This window comes from Nanorana parkeri, unplaced genomic scaffold (assembly GCF_000935625.1).
Source record: "Nanorana parkeri isolate BGI_ZX_2015 unplaced genomic scaffold, ASM93562v1 scaffold378, whole genome shotgun sequence".
Taxonomy (NCBI): Eukaryota; Metazoa; Chordata; class Amphibia; order Anura; family Dicroglossidae; genus Nanorana; species Nanorana parkeri.
In genome coordinates, this window is record NW_017306646.1 from 910,604 (window position 1) to 932,832 (window position 22,229).

At 41.5% G+C, this 22,229-nt stretch overlaps 1 protein-coding gene across 7 annotated transcripts in view; it reads left to right on the forward strand.

Moving 5' to 3' along the window:
- Positions 1–22,229, forward strand: part of LOC108789127 (pre-B-cell leukemia transcription factor 1) — a 150,662-nt gene that overhangs the window by 97,602 nt on the left and 30,831 nt on the right. For all 7 annotated transcript variants that reach the window (XM_018559059.1, XM_018559060.1, XM_018559062.1 and 4 more), the window contains exons 3-5: positions 15,851–16,095; positions 19,196–19,386; positions 21,347–21,482. In XM_018559059.1, coding sequence (XP_018414561.1) covers positions 15,851–16,095; positions 19,196–19,386; positions 21,347–21,482 — 572 coding nt within the window. The remainder of the gene's footprint in view (positions 1–15,850; positions 16,096–19,195; positions 19,387–21,346; positions 21,483–22,229) is intronic.

The following is a 22,229-nucleotide window of genomic DNA, read 5'->3' on the forward strand; positions in this document are numbered from 1 at the left end:
TCAAAGTATATGTTTGATGCCATGGTTGGACAATTACCAGGATCCAGGTATACTGTGTTCACTAAAAATTACAGCGGGCATCTAACTTTTGAGGTTCTCTAGTTTTTGTCAATGGAGTTGCTGGCTCCTGGATTGGATAGACTGGCTCCTGAACTCCATGTTAATTTGTCCACCCCGCTTTATGCATTTTGTTTACTTAGACATCAACTGACGCAACCCCATGTGTAATAATTTCTGAAGCTGCAGCTACAGTCATATTGTCTTATTCGCAACAGTGCAAATCATAGCGTTGTCCAGTAACTCGCGTCAACTATTTAGAACTCATAGGAATGAGCAGATTCACAAAAGCGGATTCCTGATTGGTTACATGAGATGTTTACCCCATTGCTCTTTGCACTTGGCATGATTGTGTCACTGCATTTCTTTGTAAACATAAGTGATTAAAGTCAGTGTAGCAGAGAGACCACACTACCACAGTGACCCACTATTTTGCTCTCCCAGTCAACGTTTGAAATGTCCATGTGTGATTTGTGTAATGAGTATTTGTGGCTTCACATCCAGTGAGAGATGTAGGCTCTTCAGGCTTTGACCTTTTCACGGCTCGTTATAATCAGACATTGTTGTGTCATTAACACCTCCTTACGGGATATCTCCCACTTTAATTGTGCTCCTACCCCGAGGCTGGGATTAAAGGGCCGATTCATTTCCTTACCTTTCATCCCAGGAGCCTGTTTGTGGCCACTGTATCCTAGAAAGGATATTTGCATTGAAAAAAATGTTCAGACACTTCAGCTTGAGCACTTGTTTAGATTGCAAGCTTCTGTGACTTCGGGTGTGTGACTTTTAATGTGCTGTGACATATTCTTTGTGAATGCAATGGGTCATTGCACCGCGTCATAGGAACTCAGGGGTCTCAGAAGACATCTGTCACTCCGTGCTTTGGTGGTCTCAGAAGGGGGAAAGAACAAATGAAGATATTAACATATTTATGGGTTGTGGGCACATACTGAAGATAGCACTGCCTTGACCGAGGTCATTTTACAAGGACAGTTAGGATATGTCAATGTCTGGATTGAAGCTGTAAGATTATATGTACAGAAATTGCTCTCGCTACTCTAGGCTTGCCATGCAGTAAGCTATCTAACGGCATGAAGGTATTTACCGTAGGCAGGAAGTCTGATAATACCGTTGCGAGTTGTTTAGGTCAGTAAGGGTTGTTTCGCTAGATTGCTGTGTAAAGGAATAAGTGTAATAAGAGCATATTGTGTTATTGAGGCCTGTGCTGGGTATTCTCTGCCAGGGAGATAATCTGATTATTGCTCTCACTATTTAATGCTGGTCTGGGAGGCAGCTGGTGATGTTTTAATGAAGCTGGAATTGTATAGTCGGCAGCGCAGGATAATCAGAAGCTGCAGAGTCAGAATCAAATTAATAATTCATGTCATTAAAGTGTGTAATTAATTCGAACAGTCCAGATGAGGGAAAACCTTTTCAGCTTTAGAAATGTATCCCGAGGGTTTGGAGAGATGTGCCAGGCGGACACACAGTCTGTAGGGGGGTGGGGGGAGGGGGTGTCTGGTGGTTTAAAAAAATAAATAAAAGCCTTATCCAGGTCCCTTTTTTGTTCCTGACATTATTTCATGCGTAGAACATTCCTTTAGTTTCGTTGGACATTTCCCATTTTCAACCATAGTTTGCTGTCCTAGCTACATTTTTAGGCACATGTTTGACACCACTTGCCATGCAGCTGATTCTGGTAGAAAATTGTGTGTGTGTTGGCCATGCATATAGGACCATATCTGATAAAGTGGCCTGGTCTGCTTGTCTATAGGCCTTCTTTGGGTAACTAATTTGATAAGGATGTGATGAAGCTTTCATTTTAAGACCCTGGTCATCTAGCTAACAATATATAAAGCAAGCTTCTGATTGTGAGTTACAAAATACACTATTTGCCAGAATTTCTCAAATAAGGTAGATCAAACTGCAGGACAAGTTAAGAACCAATAATGTGTTTAAAATGTATCTAAGGCCAAGAGAAAAATCATATGTATTGCAGCTTACCGGTACTTCTCACCTGAGGATACAATCAGTAACCCAGGGTGACAACACTCACTGTATGGTATCTATGGAGAAGCAGTATTGTTACTGTAGGACAGAACACTCACCCCCCTCAGCCCCATAACATGGGGGAAGGTGCTCTGCAGTCCACAGAGATAGCTGGGGACATTGCTAATTGATAGGAGTGAAAAACAGACAGGGAGCAGAGGATTTACAGCTCACAGGATTTTTAGCAAGATCAACAATTATCAAACAGATTCAACAAAATGCTTTCAATGGTATATTTAGCAGACCAAATGGGAGCAAATAGGATAATTTTCTACATACACTTGAAGTAAGAACATTTTTTTTTTTCTACACAATGTGCCATTCAAACCAGACTGCCTAACCTTCCAAAAAGAAAAGGCAACATGTGGTTGACCCCTCTGATATAAAACCACATTCATCTTTGCTAATTTTTAATAAAAGGATTTGATCTTCTTATGCTTGTATGAGTGATACCTCTACAATATACTGAGCATGCATGCAAAATCTAGGTTATTAATGCCACACTGTCACCTGATTATGGAAGATGGAACTTTTGCCCAAAAAATTCAGCAGAATTATGGATTTTTAGTCCAAGTGTGCTTGAATGTTTTTTTGTTTTTTTATTTCACATAAAACTTCCACTGTAGACCCCGAGTAATTCTAGTTCCAAAAAGAAATGTAGGTTTGTTGTTCACAATAAGTTCTAAAAATGTAAAATTATTTTGTGAGGGGGAAAACCCCCAATTGGTGGTTATTCAGGCTCATGTTTACTGTAAACCAGCGTGCGAGTGCTGAAGTCAGTCTTTCATACATGTAATTTAGTTGATGGTTCTGCTTGTTCCTTCCATATCACTGCTCCATCCCATAGTTGTGGCTATCTGCCTTCAAACTGTATTACCAGCCAGCCCCGTCTCCAGTATCCCAATATCGCCTCCTCACCTAGCCTGTAGCATCCATGCCATTCGGAAGCCCTCATCTGCTCCAGATGTGGCTTAATTTACTGCGACTCTACTAATTACTGTAATTAAGGATTAATTACTGTTAATTACTTTCACATAAACTCAATGCCAGTCAAAAGTGCATAGCCTTGTGAAAGCTGCCACACACATATATATACACATGATGCCGTATATTACCCATAGCAGAAGAGAGGGCTCGGGCAGCTGGGACACGGTGTCACTTCGCTGTCACCTCTACATGTCTTGTGCAGTGACTGGTGACAAGGAGGCTTCCCCTAGTGTCTGCACTGAAATGCCAGGAAGCTGCCTAACTTTGCTAACAAGACAGTTGCCATTAAAGAACCCACAATGATCAGATAAAAAAATAATAATAAAAAAAGGCCCCAAACCTTCTCTTGAGTACTGTGTTCCTTGGTGACTTCTTGGAGTACATGTGATATCAATAAGGCAAAGCATAACTTCTTGCAGAGATTCATGAAAAATAATAAGTTGCTGTCCCTACATTTCTTCATGGCATGCCTTGAAATTTTAGCATGCAAATTAAAGCAGCAATTCAAATATTGTCTAAAGACGTGTATTCTTGCTTGAATCTTTGTGTATTGCTTTAAGAGCTCTGCAGTAATCCAGCATTAACCATCTCCTGGAATTCTGCCTATGTACAGGTTTTTCCTGTAATAAGGACCAGCCACTGATGCTATCTCTTTTTGTGCAGGGTGATTGGTCTTGTTAACGCCTCCTTTTTTCCTACAGGCAGTCTGTAGTGGGATGACCTACCAGGTCCCACCCACAGCTCTACTCTCTACACTGCCAAGTGATGGGATCACTGTTATTTTTACAAGGTGATATCTAGGTTTTTTGCATGCTTTCTCATGCAGTTGTTTTTCATTGCATGATTTTTCCAATGCGTTACAATATATTCATTTTTCACTGCTCCTACAGTGCAAACTGCGTGTTAGTGACTTGATCATCGACTCTTGATATTAGGTTTTGTGCTTTCAAGCAAGAAGAATTTTCCAAAACGATGCAAGATTTCACCCTGCCTTTACAAAACGAAATATCAACAGCTACAAATACTGCAGCTGCTGGCTTTCAAAAACACATACTTCCCAGCCTATGCAGTCCAGAGCTGTCTTCCTCGCACGGCTTCTGTTCTTCTATGCTGCCATCTTGCATTCAGGGCCAGCTGTAATTTCCTGATCACTCACAGCCAGCCACCTACTGCACATGCTTGAGATCAGCATCCTGTGGTGAGACTGTCCTGAAGCCTTTAGGATGTGTGACATGATATCGCAGGAGGGAGTGGAGGGCTAAGTCATCCTCACCTAGGGGGGCAAAGAGGAAGTAGGAGCAAGTACAAGGAGAAAAGTTACATGTTCTAATAATAATTAAAAATGGACATGTGATTATTTACCAAAGAGGGGGAAAGAATTGTAGGAACATTTTTTTTTTTTTGAGCTTTAAAAAACAAAAACATATATTGCAGCTTAACTGTCCATCGATGTGGTTAGCCCTTTTTTCAGGCTTCTTTCTTTTTTTTTTACCTGCTAATATTGCCAGTAACAGTTCCAGTACTGGGATGATAAATCTCAATTGCCCATCTGTATCAGGACAACAGAAACAAGTTAGGGCTATGGAATCCCGCCCATCTTCTATTGTCCATAACATAGAGGGGTGTGGTTCTGTTGACCTCAGAGAACAATGTAATTGATAAGACCCAGGACAGGTAGAGGGCACAGGAAGTCATCGGCCACAGATCAACAGGTATATTTTTTAACTTCTCAAACCATTACAAAAAATGCCGGTATATTTAACAGAAAAAAAGGGACCAAATAAGAAAAGTTAAATGTTAGGGTTTACATATGCTATGTTATGTTCGCAAGGACTATGAATTACTTGTTTTTACATACCTTCTACTAGCAGATGCAAAGATTATTATAAGCAATTATTATAATCTCTATCAAATTGACCAAAACCGATGGGACTTTTTATTACAAGCGTGTGATGTAAAGGTTCCGTATAGACCTGTAATTTGCAGGTGTGTGCCGCAATGTTCCAGATGGTCAATATATATTCACCAAGCTAAGCAGTGCTTAGATATATACATTTTCCAAAAACATGCATTGACATTTTTGGTTTCTAATGTTCACCAGTAATGTAGTGGATTATTATACTAACCTTCTTTTTGTATTAAAATTAAATGAAGATATAGACACGGTAAAGCAATTTCATGTTTCTTTCAGCCTGTTTATTTTTAGCGATGAATAGAGTGCTGTGTGAACGCTCAGGTACAACATAGGATTCATGAGGATCTGATCCGCTTATCAATATCGGCTGAAAGCTGCATGCAGAAATTAACAAATCTTTGAACCGCAGCCAATAAAATCAGGGTGATCCAAGGTGAAACCAGTACATGAAAGATGGTTTGCTCATCTGTGTGCAAGAGGTGAACATGCTGCTACACTACAAAAAGATACGCCAGGGCTCTCATTAGATGAACAAAAAGGAGCATAGCTGATAATCCGATGGTTGGTAGTCTAGGAAGTTGATGCCTACCAATTGTGTTTAAAGGTCACGTCCATTCAAAATATTTTATGCATAGTTGCTGGCATGCCCTGGTATTGCAAGGTCAATTGATGGGGGCAACCTTCTTCAATGTAATGATTTTGAGGAAGGAGATAAAAATGACCAGTAATCTTGCCACTTGAATTTTGCAGAGATATCAGGCAAATTATAATTCTGCTTGTGGCCTACATCCAGACTGATCAGTTGTGGCTGGAGATGGCCTTTTGTGTCCAAAACACGACCAGGAATATCACTAAACATGTAACTGGTGGAGATTGGTTGCAGGACACAGATTAGATTTAGATGGGATTGCAGCTGCTAGGTGGGTCTTCAGATCTCAAATGGACTGGTTACCTTCAAAGCTGCATCGAATGTATGTGCTCACATATATCTGCCAGCAGTGGTAGTCTATGAATGGTGCTGGTTCGCCTTTTTTTCTTTTGTCTATGATGTACAACGCTGTTATGTGCTGTATTTCGATGTGTGCTTGTAAGCAATGTGTTGTCTACTCTACTGGGTACATGTTTGGCGTTCCAGATCTGAATTGCTCGAGTTGCTTGTCAAATATGAAAGGTGTGGAGCGGTTTTGGGACAAGATCCTGAAGTGATCGTGAGGCTGTCTGTGCCTAATCATTGTAACATTTCTGCATCTTCTTCCCCAGTGTGAAAAGTGAGCAGGCCTTTATGGACTTTGGCCTTACAACTGTTTGGTTTAACACATTTTTATTTATTTATTTTGTCTTCCTTGCTCCATCGTTCCTTTTGCTTTTTCTTCTATTCCTTCTTTCTCCTCCTCTTTTATCTCCCTGCTAATCCCCCGTCTCCCTCCCTTCTCCTTTCTCCTCCTGGCTGGATATTTTCCCAGCAGACGCCAGTAATACAGTATGTAGAGCTGTGCCCCAGCTCTCAGCATGCAGCAGACCAAATTATTCTCATGTATTCATGAAAAGCTGCCACCGATCCGTCCCTAACACAGAAATGGCCTTTGTTAGTGTTTCTCAAGTGGATTGGCACAGAGAGCGACCCATGCAATTTGGCTTCAAAAGAAAGAAAAGATTTAACCGCGTCACCTCAAGGAAATTTTATTCCTAACACGCAAAAAATACAGATATAGCAATTTGCCTAAATTGCTAGGCTTTTTTTTATTGTACAATTATGATTTCTCCCCTCCTTTTTGACAACAACACGAAGAGTTTCCTGCAGGCGGCGGCCGGTCTGTTCTGGTATGTTATTGTCTTCAGATACGCGAACAAGCGAATGGATAATGACAGGAACAGAGCAACGATACCGGCTGGGGGTGTGAGCAGATTTTGATTCGTTAGAGTACCCATCTGCACAATGGCATACATAAGCAAACACAGTATATATGCAATTTTGTGTATTGCCTCCATTACACAGAAAGCAGGAAAAGAATGTTGCTAGAAATTCTCATACAGGAGTTCAATGTAAAATAGCATCCATTCTGATCATGTGATCAGTGTCTCCTCATGTGACCACAAACTTGATTTCCTGGAACAGCTCCTTAACTCCAAAAATTGGAAGAGCCTGAAAAGTGCTATTTTACCACTGTGACTGTGTATTTTTACTTGGAAATACATTTTTGTCTCAATGTACCTTAATGTGAGGAAACCTGTTGCAAAATACCGGTCTCTGATACTACCTAATGCAAGCAGCCGTTAGCTTTGACTCCTGTATAGCATGTTGGCACAGGGTCTTTGAAACGAAGATACATACATTGAGGGGAATTCACCAATACTGAAGCAGACAAAATCTGGAGCAGTTGCCCAGGGCAACCAATCAGCTTCTCTCTTCAGTTTGTCCAGTTAAGATTTGAAAATGAAAGAGAGAAGCTGATTGGTTGCCATGCACAGCTGCCCCAGATTTTCTCCATCAGTTTTGATAATTCCCCCTGACTTTTTTTTTTTTTTTTTTTTAGTTTTGAGTAGGGAACGGTTAAAACCCCTTTCAGGTATTTTTTTTTATTATTATTTGCGGTGTCCCATTGGGGAGCTTTCCCTTCTCTTGCTGTCCATAAGATGCAAGTAGGAAATGGGAGGAAATATCTACAAAGTCCAGAAACTTCCCTCTTGGAAAGTTGCCATTAAAACAGGTGTCCCCATTGGAGGTTTTACTTACAGCGATTAGCTCTGGTTTGGCCCAAACCCGCAAACTCTGAACAAGGAAATGCCATGGGCACGTCCTCCCAATGAGCTATAGTATGGGCATTCCCCACCCTGTAGGGTTCAGATGAGCTCAGGTTCGTACCAGATTGGGTCCAAACCTGAGCTCATCCCTCGTCACCAGCACACAGAGACAAATCAATGTACCCAGCAAAAACCCAGACAGCAAAAAAAAAAGACCTGTTCTAATCCTTCCCTACTCTATCCAAAACTAAAACTGGCCTGATTACATAATGGCAGAATAGATAAAGATAATGGCTACTTCCATAGGAGTCTTTGGAGATGCTTAAAGACAGGTTTCTAAGAGGGAAAGGTTGGCTTCATTACTGATCTCTGCTTCTGAAAATGCTAGTTGTCTGGCTGTCATAGTGAAGGAAGGACATCAATACTGCACTGACCCAGAACAGATCCCCATGTTCATCTGCTGAATGTTTTTTGTTTTTTTTAACAGGTGTTTTGCTTAGAAACATTAAAGCAAGACAGAACCAGGCAATCATTATTTTCAGAAGGAAGCTACCATACTTTCCCATGACCAATACCCTTTAATGTAGACCAATCAATATTTCAAACAGCCTCTGCAAGGGCTTTTTTTTAATTATTATATTAGGGTTTTTTTTAATTAAGTAGTTGTTTGAGCTTTACTTATTAAAATGGTTGACAGGTTTTCTTTAAGCCTCAGCTGGATGTATGGATCTCCATAGTTGTACATGTACAGGCCTGGATGTTTTCGTGAAGCATTAAAAAAAATCCAATGAAATCTACTAATCCCCAAAGTTGGATGTGAACAGTGGATTAACTGAAACGTCTTTTATCTCGGTGTGAGTGCTAACGAGGACACATTGGCAAGCAAGGTGTTGTCATTACATATAACAAGACTGCACCACTGCAGTTACATTAATAAGAATCTGATTACAAATGTATTGTTGCAAGGTTGGCTGCAATCATGTAACCAAATAGAGTTAAAATGAAAAATACAGGATCTAGCAAATCTCCACCTGTTGTATGGCTGTATATAGGAGAATGAGAGTTTTTTTTCTCTCTCTCGACCATTGTCCTACCAATGTTCCTGCTGTTTTAGAATGTTCTGGCCAGTACTGCCAGATTTGCCATTACATTGCTCGGATGTTAGGGAAACATTTTTGCCGCCTTCAGTCGCATTTTACTTCCTAATCCCAATAGAAGCAATTGAATAATCCAGGTAAGGATTTTAGTTTTTTTCTATGTATTTAAGTGAGAGACATCTTAAAGCTAAATTTTACAAAAAACTGCCCTTGTAGTGGGCCCCCGTGCACTGCAAGGTTGGAATTCTTGTTATGGCTAAAGATTATTGTTAGACTTTGTCATTTTGTTTTTTTGCAGACTAGCTGGTACGTGTGCTGGGAAATATCTGTGTTTGTACTATGTAAAGGCCTTCCATGTGCACCTTAAAAGCTAATTAGAAATTGACTTTATGCAGTTGACATATTCATTTTGCTGGATTTGGTGTGGGGACCCACTGGAGGCTTCCGCTTCCATTGTGATGCGCTGGGCTTCTGGTGTGTCCCTCTGCCTTTAATGAGGAATGGGCTACCTCCAGGTATGCCTGCACTCAATTCATCCATTGCTATATATTCTCCAAGATGGAGGTTCTCATAGATTAGCGTTAGGTCCACACTACACAGAGGGACCTTGACGAGGCAGTGTGGTTTCCAGGTATTTTGCCAAAGTTATGCAACTAAAACCTCTGGTTTTATTGTAAATTGTTATGTTTTTTTTTTGTGTGTGTTTTTGTTATGTCCAGGGGTAGATGAAAAGACTGGAATTCTTACCTTATCTCTCGTACACCCTGGGTGCAAGTGCTTACCTCTTCCCTCCAAAGTTCCATGTTAGGGGCATGCCCTCGCTGTCCACACATAGCGTAGGGACATTGGTCCTGCATTGTAGTTGCTGATGTCGACGTGCAACCACCAGCTGTATTGTCTTAAGCTGGCCTACGCTCCTCAAATTTCAGCCAACTTCTGGGTTGAAATGTAAGCCTCGTGGCCCTGCTGGCACATCTCCAAAAGTCAATTGTTGGACCAGAAACTGACAGCCGAACATTAACTGCAGCCAGTCAGCTGCAGTCGTGGGTCGGGTATTCTGAGAGGCGCATGCGCCCGACTGTCAGAGTACAATAGCCTGGCATGGGAGATTCAAGCCTGTAGGGCTGAGCGAGAAAAAAAACTTGTGTATGTCCAGCTTTAGAGAAGAGGCTGCTAGTGGCCAGACAAACTGAGCCTGGTGGAGTGAGGAATAAGGTGAGTATTACAGCTTATTCTTCTACCTCTTGACCTATCAAGCATTTACCCCTTGTAATGTGGGGAGGCACCACATGCCACATCATGCAGTGCTTTTATTTAGTGTGCAGTGTAATCTGGGCTGATAGGGCAGCACAGTGGCGTAGTGGGCAGAGACTGATGTAGATGTGCAACTATGTAAAGCGATACGTAAATTGTTGGCGCTATATAAATACTACTAATAATAATAATTTGCAAAGCCAGTTTGCCTCGCCTTTGCATTTGGACTACGCTGGGAAAGGCTGCCAGCACAGCCCCAAAGCATGGTGTGAACGGGCCCTAAATTATTTTTTCATTTTCTTTTTTAAATTGGTTTTGCCTAAGAAGTATTTTCTTTTACTACTAGACAAGTTTGTTTATTTTCCATCTGTAACTGAATAATTTGTAGATCTATTAGGTAATTGGTCCTGTCGGAAGCATATGAAATAACAGGGCTATGAAAGGGAATACTCAGGCAAAATTGAATTCCCATTGTCACCCCTCCTGATACTAAAGGCCCCCTTTCTCCCATTGCCCCAAGGTTTTTTTTGAACCAAGCAACTGGGACTACTATGAGTCCACCCGCTGGTAAACTATGACACTGCAGAATAACTAAAACACAGCTGGAATCAAGCACAGGGGTTGTGCTGTTTATGTGGGTATTGTTGGAGATGAAGACCCCATGTTTCTGCAGAAATGTATTTTAGGTAATTAGGAGATTTACATGATATAGATGTAAATGCTTTGATATAAAAGAACAATCTCAGGCAAAAAGTGAAACCAATCAATGAGCTGCTAATACTTTAATAGCACGACTGTGCTTAAAAGCCAAATGTTAACTGTTTATCTTTATCTGCAGCCAGAATCCAGAGTGTTTCATACAGGTTAACAGGAAGCACTTTGAAAGCATGGGAGAAACTACTGGTAGTATTTTTGCAGGGCTTCTGTATTTAAAAGCCATAAAAAAAAACATGCAGTGGAAATGCTTAGAATGACTTCTCCTGAACCATAGGTAGGGTTTCTCAGGTCACCAAAGTGAGTGTGGTATACTGGTACTGGGCTCTTCTCCCTGTATGCATCTTAAAGTAGATCTTGTTTCTGGCTGGAGTTCTGCTTCAAGCATCTTTTCTCAGTTTGTACACCTAAAGACACCCCTCCTTTTGATTTGAGTTCAGAGACAGATTTTACCTACTCTGTTGTACTCAAGATATGTTTGCACTATGTATGTGTATTTATTCAATTGTGTCATGTTTTGTAACAATAGGTTATGGTTTGCAGAATGAGCCTTGAGGCTGGGTTCACACCTGGGCGTTTTTCAGCACTGATCGAAGCGCTGAAAAACGTTCAAACAGTGAAATCCCATACTTCCCTATGGGCATGGTTCCCACCTGGGCGTATTTCAGCCCGTGGAAACACGCTGAAAAACGCCCTACGCCCAAACAAGTACAGGCGCTTCTTTGGGGCGTTTTCCCACGCGTTTCCATTGGTATTGCCGAGTGTGGCTCGGGGTTAACAAAGCGGTAACCGCGAGCCACACTCGGGAATACAGTGTAGGATTTACCTTGTCCGCGATCTCTGCTGTGTCCTTTGGCGACTTCCGGGTTCCGTCCCTTCCGAGCGGCCGCGTCGCAGGAGGGCGGAACTGGCGGGAAGTTTGAAAGTTAAAAAAAAAATAGAAAAAAAATGAAGGAAAAAAAAAAACCATACCACCAGTAAAACGCGCGTTTCACTGAACGGAAAAACGAGCTAAAAACTAGCAGAAAAAACGTGCCTATGCTACGCCAACGTGTGAACCCAGCCTGAAGGTCTTCACTGCAAATATAACCCTAATGATGTGTCCTATATTTGCTCACGCAATAAACCAGGGGTTGCCTCTATAACCAGCAGTATTTCACACTGCTATGTGCAAATCCCTCTTGGTGGGGGTGGGAAGGAGATAGTCATTTATGGTAGCAAATTGAAGCAAGTGTGTGGCCCCGCCGGCATCCCAATATTCCCAATATATGAATGGCCATCTTTTGGGGTTGAATATCTGAGTAAATACACAGAAATTTCCAGTGTTTAACAAGACTACATTTGCATAGGCAGCGTCTTATTGATGTCAGTGGTGGTTTAATTTTGCAATAGCAGGTTTCTTCAGCGCACGCCCATACATAATTTATCATTCCTAACCTCCCTTATATCTTCAACATCACTTTGGAAATAGCCTATCCATTCTTTATAATGGAAACTGAAGCAGTCCTGTAGTAGATCTTCTTTTTCGTTTGTTTATATGTGAATAAAGTAGATAGGTGCGACAGTGACAAAATGAATCAGACACAAGCGGTGTAACGCTGACAGTGTACTGAATTATTAATATTGCCTATTTCTGCTTGCATCATTCACCATAATTATCACTGGATCAATTTGCAATGTCCTACTTCTAAATAAAACTAAAAATCTCGGATCTTTGGTAACATCTAGACTTTGGGGTCTATTGTGTTTATGAGATTCACACAACTTTCACCCAAGGTTTACACATTTTCACATATGATTTTATTGGGGGGGGTGGGGGGGCTGTAGTGGCCATTGTGTGACCCCCTTGGAGCCCCCCTTCATTGGACAACATCTTTTTTTTTTTTTGATCAACTGAAGGAGTTGGTCCAAAAATTCCCATGTGTTGCCGTGTACTAGGAATGTTGCGTTGCCATTCATTTGAATTGAACCCCAAAGCACCTCCTGGTCATTGTGCTGCAACGCGATACCGCGCGGTGGAAAAAAGTAATGCATGCACTTTTTTCACCACTATGCATGCTAGGTGCATTGTGTGATGGTTATTCACTTGCTATCTTATGATTAACACTACACTTAGATATGAATGGGCCCTAAGTGTATGGCCAGCCTTAGTGCCATGCCAACCATAGAAACGTTTTGATCTCAGGTCCATGTATGCCTCTTTTATAAAGGTAGCAAATTTCGATTAAGTATAGCAAAGAAGGTGGAACCCCCATGGAGAATGGTAAATGATGCGCACATTAGAAAATAGTATAACAAAAGTTCACTTACACATTGGGTTACGCAGTGATCGTTCCCTTTATCAATAACCCTCATGGGTCAGATTTACTATTCAAGGAAGGAGTTGACAGCCTCCTACTGAATTTTCCTTCATACGCTACTGTGTTGTTTTTGGTAAATAGGGAATTACAGATGTTTTGTTTTTTTGTTGCGTCTCCTTTGTTCATATGAATAGCAGCCTTGAATGTAGAGTCCAGGGAAAGGGGAGTGTGTGCTGCTTTTTGTGATGTGGTAAATTCCTTCATAAATCAGTATGATCCTTGTGGCATGCTAGGCAGCGAACACCGTGTATTTGTGTGATCTGGGATTCCAATGATAATAGAAAAGGAGCCCCTTAGTGGAGGCACGGGGAACGACCTCGGATGTTTATTCTGGTATCTGTACAATGGTGGTGTGTATTAGTCCTGATACACCTATATAGAACACAATATATTCAGCACATTGTAAAGAACACATTGGGAGGAATGTATCAAAACTGGAGCAGACAAAATGTGGAGCAGATTTGTAGTGCAACCAATCAGCTTGTCTGTCTCATTTTCAAATCCTACCTGAGCAAACTGAAAAGAGAAGCTGGTTGGTTGCAATGGGCAACTGCTCCAGATTTTGTCCGCTCCAGTTTTGATAAATTCCCCTCATTGAATTTTAATGTATACAATCCTTTTAGATTGTAAGCTCTCACGGGCAGGGTCCTCCTTAACATCTTGTCTTGATTTTGTATTGCAACTGTAATGTCTTCCTTATGTTGTAAAGCGCTGTGCAAACTGTTGGCACTATATAAATCCTGTATTATTATTATAATAATAATAATAAAAATAATATACATGGTTTACGAATGTAAATCTGTATTTACATATCACGTGATCCCATGTAAAACCTATTTAATCAGTGTACTGTCACAAGGGATGTTGACCTATAAGGCAATGGTGCAAACATGCTCGCATCTTGCTTATCAAATTGTCAGTATAAATACATGATCTAGGAAGATGCAAGTTCTCCATTACCCAGTGTGCAAAGGGCCATGTTAGGGTTTTTCATGAAACATGATTGCACAAAAACTCACAATCTGTGCCAAACAAATATTGGTTCAGAAAATCACTTTAATATTTGGCGCAATAGAGGCGCGGGTGTGCCAAGAGGATGGTGCAAGACAGTTGCGCCTGATTAACTATATGCACTACAATATAATGGTTTATTTTACATGCAATGCGCCAGAATAATTCACAATCAATAATGAAAGTCACCAGCACTCGTAATGTGCAAGAAGCATAAGCACTTTTATTGATGCATCACATGCGTCATAGAGCCAACTTTTCGGGGCCACTCAGATTCCCTTCCTCAGGGCGACATTGGCTCTGTGACGCATGTGATGCATCAATAAAAGTGCTTAGGCTTCCTGCACATTACGAGTGCTGGTGACTTTCATTATTGATTGGACTGTGGCACAGCACCATCCGTGTCTTCACTTCGAGCACCAACATCTATATCGCATGGTCTATGCGCTGTATGGAGTGCAGGTGATTCTCTAACGCTGTTTAGAATAATTCACAATTCGCATACCTCAACAACCACCAATCTTCCTTTATCTGGCTCTACTTTTCTTTTTGCCATATTGAAGGGATCGGGATTGCATCTGTTTTTCTCAAAGTGTGCTTTAGCTTTAAAACCCATGTGCAGCGCCTGTACTGTGATATAATGCAAAGAACACTAATCTTCTGTTAAGTTGGCCATACACCAGTAAAATTTTGTTCAAAATAATTTTGCTTCTGGAACATTCGTTCAATTTTCTAATAGTTAATGGGGTTAAATCGATGATTTTTTTTTTTTTTTTTTTTCTGCAGTGACAAAAAAAAGAGGAACGGGATGGAAAAATTGTGTTTTAAAAGCAGAAAATTTTAACCACAAATGTGGTTTTTGTTTAGGAAACTCCATTCATTCCGAAACTTAAATCCAATTTTGAGCGACATTTGACAAGTCTCTGATGGCATTATCGTGTGCTCTAACCATATTTTACGTATGAACGTTAGTACGAAAATCTACCGGTGTATGGCCAAGCTTTTCGTAGCAAGCAGTCAGATATCACCTGTCTGTGGTTTAGTATGAAGTGGTAATGAAACTGGGAATTATTGTTTTGGGTAACTACACATCTCTTCTCTTTATATTAACATTGGGGGAGGAATGGGGGCTGTGAATTGAAGCAGAACTCTGTATTCAAAATTTGTATTCTCGCAGTGGGACTTCTCGCGCCTTGCAAGGGTTAACTGCTTGTTTTCATGCAATGGCTAAAATACAAAAGTTATACTCGCCCGATTCTCTGAACCGGCTTGCTCTTAGACCGCACTTCCTATCCTCTCTGCTGCAGCAGTCTAAGGATTCTCAAGTCATCACGTCCAATACACTTTGTCCTGAGGGACATACCATCGCTGCAGCGTAGGTGAGAGGCAGGAGCGAGCGATGTGACAACCGGCCGACTTCAAGGATAGTGCGAGTATAACTTTAATTTTTTTATTTTAGTCCTTAAACAAAAATGAGCAGTTAACCCTTACTGTGCCAGGGTAGCCCCACTGCAAGGGTTAATAAAACAAATGTCCCCAGAGCTGTTCTTTAAGTTATGCCTATACAATAGCTTACAACTGACCAGTTAGATTCCATTAAGCACTGAAACTGGCATAAAACAAATGTCTGCTTCCATTAATACTCTCTTCTGCTTTTCTTTTAGTGCTCAGTATTCGGGGAGCGCAGGAGGAGGAGCCAGCAGATCCACAGCTGATGAGGTTGGATAACATGCTATTGGCGGAAGGTGTAGCGGGCCCTGAAAAAGGCGGAGGTTCCGCAGCGGCCGCCGCAGCAGCCGCCGCCTCCGGTGGAGCGGGGTCAGATAACTCAGTGGAACATTCAGATTACAGAGCAAAACTATCCCAGATTCGACAAATCTACCACACAGAGCTAGAGAAATATGAGCAGGTAATAGTAAAGGATAGTGGGGCATAAACCTGACACAGAAGATAGTCGATCATATCGCAGTTTGATCCAAGCTAACAATCTGGACGCTGCTTTGTTGTTGTTTTTTTGCATTTACAAACTATACAGCTATTGCTTTTTTCCTCCTACCACACTGTGAGGATAACATATTTGTATGTATATATGTATTATATTTGTATAGGAGGAAGCTTTGTGTTGATAACAGCGTTGAACTTCATTTCTGAACTGAGCTGAACTTAATTTCTCATGAAGTCAAACTTTTACCTGGTTTCACCTTAACAGCCTGTGTGTCTGAGTATGTGCCGCTGCTTCTTGCAGTATTCATAACAGCCACTCAGTCTCCATCATGTAATGGACTTGCTTTACTCGGTGAAACTTTGGAAGTGAGCTGTCTGCTTTGCTTTGTACGGCTTATACCATTGGTAGGTGCTCATGCACAAACGAAAATATGTTTTACCGCAATTCGTCCAAGTGCTTTTTTTTAATTACTGCTGATTGAACCTTGCGATAATCGGGGGAAGGATGAAAATCGTACCACGGTTCGATCTTCAAACGAAAAGTTTCGCCCGATGATCACAAGGTGTATGGGCAGCTTTATACACATGGGCTGCAGTGTATATGAGCAGTATGCACAGCAGGCTTTTACAAAGCTTAGAGTATCTTTGTTGAAGTTTTAAAGTTACCTTCAGCTCCAATTTGGTGATGGTAAACACAGATTCTAAAGCAGACCTAAAGTTCTATATAAAATGCATTGCTTTCAGGTAGGAAAGCCGCTATGCTGCTTCTGGAAAAAAAAAGTGTCCTACCTGTTGGCCAGCAATGTTTTTTCTAAACTTTGAGTCCCATTGAGTCCCATCTGCTGGGTGCCATTATAAATGAATGCCCACACTCTTGGATGGGAGTTACGTCATCCCAGGGTGGCTAATCAAGATGGGTGAACCTAGAAAAAGACCGGGTGAAGATAACAGTAGCAGGGACTGAGCGACAATGGACATTGCAGTTCTCACAGTACTGGAGGGGCCATATTGGCAGGTAGGTCTACAGGAAGGTTACTTGTCAGCTTGATGATCAGTTAAAATGTCATATGTAGGTTGGGTCTCATCCCTCTGATCTGCAGTAAACTGAGTAAATACAAATATAATCACTTTGCATCTCCCAATCTTGGATCTGAACAGTGTTTACAAACACTGTTTCAGAAGGCATTCTTTTAGACAGCAGAGTCTGTAATTGCTGCTGTAATATACAGATGTGGATACGTTTGTTAATACACTTACAGCTTATTAAAGGAGAACTATGAGGTGAGTGATTTTCACTCATCCTCATAGTTCTAGCCGACCTGTGACAATTAAACTGTCACAGGTCGGATCGGGAAGTGAGCCAACACATACCGGCGCTCGCTCACTTCTCGATCCTGTCACTGCAGAGAGTCGTGACAGGGGAGGGGCTGGATTCCCCCCCTCCCCTGTCCGATCCTCCAGCGCTGACTGGTGGAACGGACGGGGAGTGGGATGGTACAGCTGGCTCTGCTTCTAGATAGGCAGAGCCAGCTGTCACTCACGCAGCTGGGCGGATCAAGACATAATTGTCGGGATCCGTTTCAGCTGCTTCGTCTCAGTATACCGCGAGCTGCAGCTCGCGGTATACTGAGCTTCGGGTGATGGGAGGACGCTAGTTCGTGTCCTCCCGTTAGGAGAACTATGGGGAAAAGCCCTAACCCCATAGCTCTCCTTTAATGCCCCTTTCATACAGGTTTCGCAATCAGGTCTGCTAAGAACAAAGCACTTGGCTATTCTGAAGTGACATCCTTTGAGCCCTGATCTGAATGCTATTCCACCTGCATGGTAAGAGCTGAAACGTGCAGTCTTGAGAAGTAACCCTTGAAACTTTAGACATCTGGAGCTGGTCTTACAAAAAGAGTGGGCTATACTACCTGTTGGCAGGTGCAGAAATCTCATTTAGAGCTACAGAAATCACTTGTTTGTAGTGATTGCTCCTAAATTTGCAGGGATTACCCCCTAACCCCTGCACGGCAAGGGATAACTGCTCGTTTTGGTCTAGGGACTCGATAAAGGAGATATATAGTAATACCTCGGTTCACGAACGCTTCTGTTCGTGAACAATTCAGTTCGAACAGTAAGTTCAGCAAAATTTTGCTTACGTTCGTGAACTCCGCATCGGGTGACGAACACGACCGCGCCCCTCTTTCCCGCTGTGCACACTTGCTGTGAAGGTTTATTGTGTGCTTTTTAGCACATACAGTATTTGATTTGGTTCGAGACCAGACTCCTGGAACGAATTAAGTTCGTGAACCGAGGTACCACTGTATTCACTTGATCCTCAATCCCGGACTGTGGAGCCTCTTCTCCCCTGGGCTCTGGTGGTTTAAGGATCTGTGACATCATCATGTCTCATACAAGTTCATTCACTGGCATCAGATGTGAGGATGCTCAGTGACATACCACAGCTGGAGTTGAGAGGGAGAGAGGTGAGGGCTGGTCGCCACAGGTCAAGGATCAGATGAGCATATCTTCTGTATTCTAGCCCCTAGTGAAAAACGAGCAGTTAACCCTTGCAGTGCATGGGTAACCCTAGGGTTTACTTTGATTCCTGGAGTTCTTCTTTAAAGACTGCTGGTGCTTGCTAGAGACTTGTTTAAAGTGACAGCCAGCACTCCTATTCAGATCTGTATTTAAGATCCTTAAACTGAAGATGGGGGTTACTTTAAACATTTAAAGAAAGCTTGCTGAAAGCTTTGCAAATGCTTTTCAAAAGCTTGCAGTGTACACTGCTGTTGTGCACACTTGCAGGCCTTACACATGTTATTGAATAAGGTCATTAGTATATTCAATCATTGCTTGCTTTTTTGATCATGATTTTGAGTGAACAAATGTGTTAAAACCTGTGGGGTGAGTTTGTAGTCCTAACACTAATGCCTAACATGCACTAGAAACCACATTAAGCTATTGTATATAAAGTATATGAGATGTAAATGACAACTGTGCATGAACCTTGGCATGCAGGATTGCAGTTCAACTTCTAAAAGAAGGAAATAAATCACAGCTTTAGTTCTGTTCCCTTCTAGGCCTGTAACGAATTCACAACACATGTGATGAATCTGTTGCGAGAACAGAGCCGGACCAGACCTATTTCCCCCAAAGAGATTGAACGCATGGTTGGAATTATCCACAGAAAGTTTAGCTCTATCCAGATGCAGCTGAAGCAAAGCACATGTGAAGCTGTAATGATTCTTCGCTCTCGCTTCCTCGATGCTCGGTAAGACCATAGTGTATTCCCATACCTTCGTGTTTTATGCCAGATGCTAAATTTCTAGGGCATTGGAAGGCAAAGCTGACCACAACTACACTAAAAGGAACCAAATAAGAGAGGTTTATAGTTTTAGGGTTTACATACACTTTAAAGTGTATGTAAGCCATAACAATAGACTTCTCTTATTTGCCCCCTTTGCTCTGTAAAATGTACCATTAATAGTGTATTATCTGTTCAATAAGTGCAACAAAAATACCGCTTGACCATAAGTTCATAGCTGTCCTGTGCACACTTCCTGTGTTATCTCAAGGACCCTAATTAGCCCTTCCAGTTCTTCTACTACAGAACATTTAGTTCCTATTTTGTGGAGATGAGTAGAGGCGAGAGATTTGGTTTGGTAAAAAGTGATTTATTTATTATTTTTTCCTCGTCTCTATAGGTTGAACTCGATAGACTTGTGTCTTTTTTCAACCTGACTAACTATGTATGTAACTGGGCAGGGTGACGCCATACAGGAATAAATGCTGCTTCCAATTGCAATTCCAGCCCTAATGGAGATCTTTATATCAAATCATATATTGATGAAGAGGGAGTGTTGTAGCCCCCCGAAACACACTGGGAGGAATTTATCAAAACTGGAGCAGTTGCCCATAGTAACTAGGGATGCACCGATACTAGTATCGGTGCGAGTATTTGGGCGAATACTCGTACTCACCCAAATGCTCCGATGCCTAGCCCGATACTTCCTGTATCAGGAAGCCGGGCAGTGTATCAGTACACGCTGCGCGGCTTTCTGATTGGCCAGCTTCCCGACCAGTCAGGAAGCCGGGCACCCTCGTCATGCTCCCTCGTCATTACACGGCACCCAACTTCCTGATTGGCCGTAAAGCCGGATCCATGCTTGCTCTTCACATAGTGACAAGAAGCATGGGGGCGGCTTCCCTGCTAATCGGAAAGCCGGGTGGCGAGTCTTTACACACCGCCCAGCTTCCCAGGTAATCAGGAAGCCAGGTGGCGAGACATTACACGCCACCTGGCTTCCTTAATGGGACTTCCAGTATCAGTATTCGGTATCGGCGAGTACTAACAAAAACAAATATCAGTACTCGATACCGAAATACCGGTATCGGTGCATCCCTAATAGTAACCAATCAGCTTCTCTCTTCAGTTTGTTCTGTAAAGCTTTGAAAATGAGAGAAGCTGATTGGTTATGGCCAACTGCTCCAGATTCTGTCTGCTCCAGTTTTGATTTATTTTTCCCCATTGTTTTTTTGTTCGGTTTAATTCTAAACAATTAAATGCACATTTGGACTCTTTCACCTTTTGGTTTGCCACTATTTTTTTCTGACCATAGAGGAATTGGGAACAGATTGCATTTCTGGTAGATTAACAGATATTTTGTCTTTGGTCTTTAAAGGGATAAAACATGGGGAAATGTGCACATATTGCATAGATGTACTGAATATTATTTTTGTTTTTTAATTTTTGTTTTTAATATTTGTTTTTGTTCTTTTATTCGCATACACTTGCTGTTGACTTGAAAAAGCTGGATGCATGGCTGGCACTGGCTTCTGTACTTTTAAGTCATCAACCCAGAAAAAGCATGCAGCTAGTAAAATTGGAGGAAATTCAGAACTCCTGATCCGCATACGCATTTTCGGTCAGTGACTCAAAGTATTGAAGCTTGAAGATCAGCATCATAGCCGAGGAAACTATTTTTTTTTTTAAAAAGCAAAGATGCACTGCATATTGGTTTAATGGCAGGTTTTCTTTTTTTATTATTGTTGTTGTTTATTAATTTTTTTAATGGGAACTGCGTAAATCTCTTCCTTGATGTACTATTTATCTTTGTACGAATTTAGAAAACATGAATCTTTCATTGGTTACACTTCCAAGCTCTCTTTCTATTTACATTCTGAAAGAACTTTGCTGCTTCCTGAATGATCTTATTTATCTGCTTAATTAGGCGGAAGAGGAGAAACTTTAACAAGCAAGCAACAGAAATCTTGAATGAGTACTTCTACTCACACCTCAGTAACCCTTACCCCAGCGAAGAGGCCAAAGAGGAGTTAGCCAAGAAGTGTGGCATAACCGTGTCACAGGTAATGTTTGCCCGTAGTGGCACTTCTTAGATCACAGGGTGCTTATGGCATTCAAATCTCACTCAGCTTTGCCAAACAAACTGGATGCAGAGCTTGTGACATGATGCAGTGGTATGAAAAAATGGATACAGAGCTGAAGTTCCATTGCAACCTTCTGAGAGCTAGTAGGATAAAATAGATTCTAGTGCACAAATTAACACCAGTAATGGAAAATTGCTCCAGTCATAGAGGGTCTGCTGGTACATCTGATACCAGAGAGCCTTAAAATCACATGGTATTCGGGTGACTGTAAAGTTTTACAGTGGAAATATATGATTGGAGCAATTCTTTACCTTGCTACTTCTGTAGTTTTTCTAATACATTTTAGCTACAGCATTGTTGGCATGCGTGTGATTGCACTCCAACAGTGCAACTGCATAAGACAGCGGGTTGGCGTATGTAGAAGCCGCTCTCCCATGTGTGTATGCGCTGCTTTATAAAACATCCCATATACCGAAATTTAGATAACAGATCCTGTCACTCTTTAAGTTCATATTACATTTCAGTTAGGTTACTGAGAGTAGTTAGGAGCGTGTTATCAAGCTATAGAAATGCTCAGTGTTGACATAATGAAGTAAAAAAAAAAAATCTTTATACTTAGTATCTCTCTAGGCATTTTGTTTGCTCTGTCACCACTGGACAGATTCACCTCCTGTCCATTGTCACAAGACAGAACCAAGAAGTGGTTAAATCATCCAGTGGGGACAC